Source organism: Egretta garzetta, unplaced genomic scaffold, assembly GCF_000687185.1.
Source record: "Egretta garzetta isolate BGI_Z169 unplaced genomic scaffold, ASM68718v1 scaffold397, whole genome shotgun sequence".
Classification (NCBI taxonomy): Eukaryota; Metazoa; Chordata; class Aves; order Pelecaniformes; family Ardeidae; genus Egretta; species Egretta garzetta.
In genome coordinates, this window is record NW_009260493.1 from 1,608,802 (window position 1) to 1,617,612 (window position 8,811).

Here is an 8,811-nt window from a genome sequence, read left to right on the forward strand (position 1 = left end):
TTGGAGCTTGGGAAGTTTGTGTGTTTTACCTTGAATCAAAAGTCTTTTCTTCAATCCACGTTGCATATGATGTTTTTAAAACTGTTAATGCAAATGGGTGCACTTAGCAGCACAGGCAAATCAAACCTGAAGGCAAGTGTGTCCTAAATAGCAACCTTCTAGATTGTTACGGAGAATAAGCAAGGTAAACAGATTTTTTTTTTTTTTTTTTTTTTTTTTTTTGGAGGGTAAGATGAAATTTCTGTGGCTTACCTGTTTTATCAAATATCTTTTTGATAACAGCCATGAATTTGTGTTTGTAGGTCTGTAGCATCTCTAGCATGATCCAAAAGGATATATCTCTTCTAAGAAGTCATTTATTTGCTAACCTTTTTCTAGGCTTGCTGTTGAGACCGGTTTTAGTTTGTTGAGACCATTTTTACTTGGTAAAGTTAGCAAAATACCTAGGTTGCCAGTGAATTCCTTTAAATATCTTCAAGGTTCTTGTACAGTAAAAGGAGTCAAAAAGAGCAAAACTCTGCATGGTCAAATCAGGTACTTATTCAATTGAAAATTATGAACTGTAGCCACTGAATTTATGCATAAAAGAATATTTTGGGGGGGGTGGGGGGGTAGTGTATTAAGAATGGTTTCCAGTTAAAACATTTGTTCTAAAACTGAGCCTAAAGTCTTGTACAGCTTCTTCTACTACGTGTTTCGATCCCTAAACTGCTGGTGTATTTTGTGAGATTTGGCTTCTGTTCTTTTGTTTTGAGTTGCAGCCTTTGTGTGCCAAGTGAAGAGCAAATACGTTCAGATGGTCAGGAAGAACTTGGGTCTTGTAACCTTTGGTTGTGTGCAGTGCTTGGTGCTGCCTTTTTCTTGTTTTACTGGCAGATTAACTTAAAATCAGAGCAAACCTAAAGGGGGAGGTTGCTGGGTGGTTGGTGGAGTGAATTGTGCGGTGGCCTTTCACTGCAAGGGTCATGGTTGGAATCCAGACATGAGGAGGGATAAAGAGATGCTGCGGGACATTGCTCTGATCAGTTCCATCCAAATTGTAATGGATCAATGCACAGTCCTGCCATCAGTAATTGGTCTTCCAAAAAGCAAACTGGGGGGAGCTCAGAGTTTGCCCTAACTCGTCAGTGAGAGGGGAGAAGACAGAATTAGAAAATAAACAGTGACAGTATTAATTCAATGACAGTTGTTAAAGCATGTTTATAAAGATGTGTGTCTGAAGTCCAGGAAACCCCTTAACCAGATCTTTCTTCTTCACTTGTAATTTCTGTCTGATTTTTTTTTTTTTTTTTATTCATAATGGTTGGAATCCAGACATGAGGAGGGATAAAGAGATGCTGCGGGACATTGCTCTGATCAGTTCCATCCAAATTGTAATGGATCAATGCACAGTCCTGCCATCAGTAATTGGTCTTCCAAAAAGCAAACTGGGGGGAGCTCAGAGTTTGCCCTAACTCGTCAGTGAGAGGGGAGAAGACAGAATTAGAAAATAAACAGTGACAGTATTAATTCAATGACAGTTGTTAAAGCATGTTTATAAAGATGTGTGTCTGAAGTCCAGGAAACCCCTTAACCAGATCTTTCTTCTTCACTTGTAATTTCTGTCTGATTTTTTTTTTTTTTTATTCATTTTGCTTACAGCTGGAGTAAAGTGTAAGTTCTATTTGACTGAGCACCCTTTTTTGTCTTTTTGGTGTTTTCTAGGAAGGCTGCGTGCAATTCCATCCTGGTTTTGGTAAGTGTAGCGGCTGGCCACGAAGAGAATGCAGAGCATGCTAGCTGCTAACTGTGCCCGTGTTTAAGAGCGATCCTACAGGTATGCTCTTTGCTTTATACTATGCTTTTCATCTAAAAGTGCTAAGGGCTAGAAGTAGAGATGTTAAAAAATATACACAAACTCTAGAAGATAAGATTCTGTTTCCACAATGGCTTATTTTGCCAAAATTTTGATGAGGCTGCAGTGTATTCTCCTAAGAGTGGTAGTCTGAGATCCGACATGCAAAGCAGCACAGTACTGATGGAAAAAGTGCTTTGATGTTGTTTCTGTAAATTACAAAGAGCGGAGATTCACTCCAAGTAACGAAAAGAACAGACCGATCTTTTTTACCTCGGGGTATGCTTCATATAGGCCCCAAATCCTCAGTCATCTCACTGGGGCAATTTGACTGCTCCAGTGGGTGCTATTCCCTGTGAATTCAGTAGAAAGCTGAAGAACATTTTCCTAAGCAAACTATCAAACTGCGCCAGGCTGAATGAACATAATGCAGTTTTGTGCTGTAATGGAAGATGAGGCTATTCGCTAACCAAGTTATTTTTCATTTATTTTTTGGTGTGGTTTTTGGTTCCCCTCTCCCCCCCATCTTGTCTCCTGGATTGACTCCATTTAAACACAAAGTCGGGGTTTGCTGAACGGTTTATGGAGGCAGCACTTGGTTGCACAGAAACCAGTCAAGCTGAGACTGCAGTGGGCTTGTCTTCCTGGCAGAAGGGATTTCTCTGAAAGTACAGTTCACTTTACATCTAACTTATGATTATCTTGCTGTCTCCCTTTCATTATGCCATTGTTCTTGGGAGCCAGAGATTTTGTAAGTTATAAGAAAAGGATGTTGCCAAGGGTGTGGGTGGAGAAAGGTGCTGACATGATTTCAATGGAGCTAGATTCCAGCTTTATAACAGGGTGGTAATGAACCGTACAGAGAATAGGCTTTCCTAGCCTGCCCCTAACATAAGTTCAGTTATGAATTTAATGCTGTAAATGGCTATTTAGTGGCTTTTTTTGAAACAATTGTTTCATATCATTTTTTAAAAAGGCACTTTCCTGTGTAGAGGGTAAAAATGGTCTGTTACTTTTTGCTCTGTCTCCTAGCCATTGTTTCTAATGAAACTCTTCTTAATTTAGTGGAAAATGGGGAATTCAGAAAGCCAATACAGTCTTCAGGGATCAAAAAATCATGCTGCTGCTACAGCTGGTGCCAAGCAGAAGCCTTGCTCTCTGAAAATTCGCAGCATTCATGCTAAAGATGAAAAGTCTTTCTCTATGCATGGATGGGGACATACCAGTAGCGGCTCAAACTACAAATCGAGGTCCCTCGCCAGAAGCTGCCTTTCGCACTTCAAGAATAGTCAGCCTTATTCATCTAGACTTGGTGACGCTGTGGTGAAGGTCTCCAAAAGCAATGCCCATGCCAAACACAGGACAAATGCCTCAGGGGACTACTGCCAAGGAAATAACGCGGTGTTTTTGCCTGAGAACGGTTTCCACTATATTGGCCTTCAAGCTGGAAGTAATCATGCAGCCTCTCGAGAATGCAATGGACACATTTTAAATTGCTATGGAAAGAATGAGAGTCTTGCATCAACCTCCCCATCAGAGGACAGGAGAAGTCCAAAAGTTCTCATCAAAACACTGGGGAAGCTGGACGGTTGCTTGAGGGTCGAGTTCCACAACAGCAGCAACAGCAAGGTACCGACCGAGGAGTCCAGTGGACCGGTCCAGTTGCTGAGGTATTCACCTGCTTTGGAATCTAAGCCAAATAACCTACTTGACGTCAGGAGGAACTCCAGCGCAGACTGTTCTTCAAGCCATCGTCTGTCACCTACTGATTCAAGGCTTCGATCTAGTAAAGGAAGCTCCCTCAGCTCCGAGTCTTCGTGGTATGACTCTCTCTGGGGAAATGCTGGGGATATCAATGAGCTAGATGGTCCGTATTTGACCAGGAGCACTCCAGATACAAGAATTCGTGCCAGTTTCCCAGCAAGTGACAAGAAATCCTTCAACCAAAGTTCATCTCTTTCCTCGCTCCGAGATCTCTATAAGGATACAAATTTGGAGAGTACCCCTCCACCTAGGATCAGGCTGTCTGATGAGTATATTGACACTCATGGTAGCCTAAGCAACCGTGTCTCATTTGCCTCAGACATTGATGTTCCCTCCAGAGTGGAGCAGGGAAGTCCTGCACATTACTCCTCCTACACGCTCCCATGCAGAAAGTCCAAGCCCCTCGGTGAGGATGCATCCAAGAAGGATACACTAAAAAACCGAATGCGACGCATCAGTGACTGGACAGGAAGTCTCTCAAGGAAAAAACGGAAGCTGCAGGTATGTGCAAACCCCAGCCTAAGTGCCTGAAAGTTGGTTTGTAGATTCGTCTTATAAATGTAGTGGTTGCATCATGTTTGCCTTCCTCGCAGGATAATTGCTCGCTAATCTCATTTGGTAATTTGTGGAATTCTGAGACGTATTGCATCCCTGGAGCTGCCTGAAATGTCAGCAGCAAAAAAGGATATATGTTTGTGTGTGCAAATTTTCCCTTCCTATTTTGTCACCTTCTTAGTTACCTCTAATCTCTGCAGCCTAATCTCTCCGTGAATTAGCTTTTAAAGTCATTGCATTACTTACAAAGTGACTTGGAGTTTTTAAGCCTTCTCTTTATTTCAGCTATGAAAATATAACCTAGATATCATATATATGCTATGAATCAGCATACATTATCTAAAGAGTGTGGAAGGAGTAGTAGAAGAAGGATGTTACAAATATCTTTGCAGGTATTCCCTGTTTGTATTGTTGGCTTCATCACCAGCTTTGATTTCACATCTCTAGCAAGGTGAGCAACCGTAGTGTATCAACCAGAGCCGCTGGTTCTGCCTCCACCTGCTTTGAAGGCATTAGGTGGAGAGCCCTCCTCCTTCCTGCGTGTCAGCTTAGCTCACCAGATGGAAAAGCTTGAGTTGCCATCTGGCTCGCCAGGAGATGGTGGTGCAAAGAAGGAGATGGGAGGAGGGCAAGAGGGAGGGAAAGGATGTTTCTTTAGAAGAATTTAAGGCTAAGCACATTAAAAGGAATGTAGGATGGCTGTGGTCAGGAATGAAATTCTCACCTCTTGCCCCAGAACCGGCTCTTTAAATGCCAGACTGTGTGTGGACTTCTGAGCGTGAGCTTGCAAGCTGAGGTGGAGGGCAGAGACAGTTTTTGGGTTTGGTTTGGAATTTTTTTTTTAAAAATCTTCCTAGTGTTTCTCATACGGGAACAGTCACTGTGATCTCTAAATGAAGGATCTGCTCCCTTTCAGCACAATTGGTGTGCTGGCCACTTCAGAAGTGAGCAGAGAGTGAAGGGAACATGCTTTCTGTGGCATGTAGAGCAAAAGCTGTCACCTGTGTTGGAAATTCAGACAGGTATCGTGCTTAACAGGCATCTGTCATTGCGATGTAAAACTCAGGTGGACCCTTAGGCTCAGAAATGAGGTCAGCATAAGGTTTGCCACCATAAATCCTAGGTAAGGGGTACAGAACTGGGAAAATGAAAATGAAAGCCATTTATTTGGATCACTTCTTTTGTGAGTTGGCACTCATGTATTTTATCAGATGCTGTCTTTTCACCTTCTTAGTCAGCTGTGGACGAGAAGGCAGAAAAATCAGAATCAGTGAAGAGCCTCAGCACCTTGTGCCAGGATTCTTCACTGGTTTCAACATCCGTAGCTGTTCTGGATTTTACAGCCAGGCTTTATATACGATCGCTGCATCCCAGACCTTTGCCATGTATTACTTAGTTATGACATTTTCAGAATGGTATTTGTGGCGCACAATTCATAGCTGTTTTGAATTCACTGTGCAGTGAGCTGACTTCAGACACAGCAAGGAGATTTGGCTGGTGAGATTGCACCAAGCTTGAATCTGATTCTGCTAGAAGGAAATCGTCCCTAGCTCCAAAAATGGTGATTTCTTAGAAAAAGGCATAGGAAATAGTTAGTCACTGATTTTTATCAGACCAGTATCCAGCAACAGGAAGGATAAGAGAGGTAGCGAATGCTTTATGGTTTTGCCTTCCTTGTGAGGCTTGGTCAGCTCCTTTCCACCATGGCACGCTTTGAGTAACCTGCTGTCTCTTCTGGGGGTTTGTCATGTTGTAGTTTGGTAGCGATTATACTCTCACTGGGTCCTCTGGCTTAAAAATGCAGAAGTACCATGCATGGTGATGATCTGTCAGATGGTGAGTCCCTGTTTGTAGGACTGTTCGTCACAGCGACTGTAGCCTCTCTGCTTTGCTCTGAACAACGTGTCCCTTCCTCAGTACATTACTAATAACTGGTTGTGAGTCACTTGGGCTGAACGTAGGTGAAAGCTGGAATATTTCCCTCTAAGAAGGCCTAAGCGCCGGTGCTGGTGGGTGGATAGGTCCCACTGGCTGTCCCAGTGGAAACAGGGCAGCCAAGCCTCCTGCTTCACAGGGATGCAGGACCAGGAAGCTCAGCTGTGGGATATTGAGGCTAGTCCCTTGCCACTAGAAAGGCAGTAGAGTTTAATCACCTTCGTGAACAAATTGCAGCTTAAAATCAGGTGGGCTTTTCCCCAGCTTGAAGGCTGTTTCCTCTTACTCTGATGCGTGCTAATTTGCAGATCAATTGTAGCCCCAGCCAGTTTGTTCTGATGCCAATACTGGCTGCTATATTAGTTGCCCTGCCCTATTATTTAATCTGTTACGATTTATTTAAAGGGAGAAATGGTATCTCTTCTCAGCCCGCATTGGTGGGGCTATGCAGACTCTCTTTGGTCTCCTGTCTTAATATAGGAAGTCTATTTCCTTTTCATTCTGGCACCCTTCCTCTGCACCTGTTTTAAATCATCCATAAACGGATTTGGGTATAAAATATTCCAGAGGAGGCCTTGGCTGTGCCCTGTCCTGTGGCTGGGATGTTTCCTTATGTCTGACTTGATCTGATACTTCATCTGATATATCCTGGAATTGAGCTTGCCTTAATAATAATGCTCTCATGTCAAGACTTGCAATCATTCTGTGCCATGACCCAGCTTTCATTGCACTAGGGTGTCCTAATGCATCCCCCGATGCATCGCTGGTACTCTGCTGCGGCATGGCGTGTCCTCATTTATTTTAATCCTTGCTGAAACACGATTGGGAAGATGCTGTACTACAATATGCTATGTGTGAGCTCCAAGGTATCTGTGATGCACTGAAATCCATAGACAGAATTTAGGCAGACTTGTTGTGCAGTCAGCCACTGCTAAAGGTGGTGGTGCAAACTCAGTGTGCGTGACATGGAGAAAATGAGCAAACGCTGTGTAAAGTGAAAATCCAGTCACCAAAAAGAGCTGCTGCAGATAGGTTCTTCAGTGAAGTAAATAGCCTCTTTATGGGAATCATTTCTGAAATTTCCTGACTTTATAAGTCAGAACCCGTAAGTGTAGTGTAAAGAGAACTTAAAAGACAAGTACATTGAGACAACCTCTTTATTTGGCTTGAAAACTGGTATTAGATTCTACTTTCAGCTTGGGTCCTAATGAATTTAGCAGGCTGCATGGTTTCCTGTGCTGCTCTTTACAGCTAATTATTACATGCGTCACTTTGTCTAATTGGTGTCTTGATTAGCCACTTTATCTTTTGCATTATCTATAACTATGCCAGGGTATATCTCAGCCATTGAGAGATCTGCTTGAATGCAGCTGAGCAGAAACAGGGGTAGTTTTCTGTCATCGCTGGGAGCAACAGAGAGAAAATGAGCAGAAAGGCACCTGGCAGGGAAACCACCACCAGCAGCAGCAATTTCCATCAGACCTTTTCAGCGGTGCCCAGGTACGGCTGCAGTGACAGCCTCCCTGAGGACCAGCAGAGACTGCGTGACTCTGCCAATTCTGTTCTTAAAAAAAAAAAAAATAAAAAAAAAAAAAAAAAAGTGGTGGTGTCATGGTGAAGCATATATATTCATTTTGGATCCGGTGTCCATTTACTCTGCTCTGGTACTTCCTCTTTTCTACCCTTTCTGTGTGCGTGGAGAAAACATAGGATGTGGTCAGTGGTTGTTCATGGACAAGTTGCGTCCCACCCTTTTCATTAATACTTGTTGTTCCAGTAGTGGCCCTTCACAGCAGAAACCTTCTGACATATGCATCTCATGTTGTTTTTCTTACTAGTGCTTTGGGACCGAAAGAAATAGATATTCTTAATAAACTGTATGTTACTGTTTTCTAGAGGACACTGGCAGTTCCTGGAGAATAGTCAAACAATTAAAACACAGGATTTTGGCTCACACATACAGTGACAGTAATTAAAAAGAGAGTGGGGAAAGCTTTCAGTTTCCCACTGAACTGCAGATGGCCGGCACGGCTGTACGGTCCATGTTGTATGGTCGCTTTGTGGGCATAAACACATTACACGTGTGACTATTTCCTCACTCTCCTCCCCTCTGATTTCCCTCCCTTTACCGTTTAAAAAGCAAAACTGTTAATGTTTAAGGAATTACTCTCGGAGAATGCCGATTAACACTCTGCAGAAAGAATTGAGGAAGGTGCTCCATTACCAGGAGAATTGGATGCTTGTCGCCAGACACAGTGACATGAAAAGCCAGACTCGAACTTCAGCGTACCATAAGAGAATGCGGGTTTTGGTTCAAGTTGTCTTTCGCAAGGCCACGACCGGCAGCGTCCTGCTGCTTGAGAAGTGCCTTGTCTGGCGATGCTTGGGAGGGTGTGCGATCCCACTGTTGCTCTTGGCTGTGCGCTGGAGGTCCTGATGCTATCAAAACACGGCACAGCTTTTCCGCTGCAGTTTTGAAGAGCATCAAGTAGGAAGCAAAGGAACAAAAAAGTAGTTGCTTTCAAAGCTGCTGGTGAGCTGCAGCTCACAGGAGACCAAGGTTTATTTACTTTATTCCTGTACAGAAGTCTGTGAGCAAATAAATGCTTTTAGTGAGGCAGTTGAAACTTGGAAGTATAATAGCTTTATTATTACTGAGGGTAATAGCTCCACTTCTTGAATTGCTTGTAGCCATCTCTTCTTTTTTCTTCCCTCACACTCTT

General features: G+C 43.1%; 1 protein-coding gene across 5 annotated transcripts in view; it reads left to right on the forward strand.

Annotated features, from left to right (window-relative positions):
• TIAM2 (TIAM Rac1 associated GEF 2) overlaps window positions 1-8,811 on the forward strand; it is a 158,668-nt gene that overhangs the window by 63,621 nt on the left and 86,236 nt on the right. For all 5 annotated transcript variants that reach the window (XM_035899856.1, XM_035899861.1, XM_035899859.1 and 2 more), the window contains 2 exons: window positions 1,705-1,816; window positions 2,900-4,099. In XM_035899856.1, the coding sequence (XP_035755749.1) occupies window positions 2,906-4,099 (1,194 nt within the window). In that variant the 5' untranslated portion in view covers window positions 1,705-1,816; window positions 2,900-2,905. The remainder of the gene's footprint in view (window positions 1-1,704; window positions 1,817-2,899; window positions 4,100-8,811) is intronic.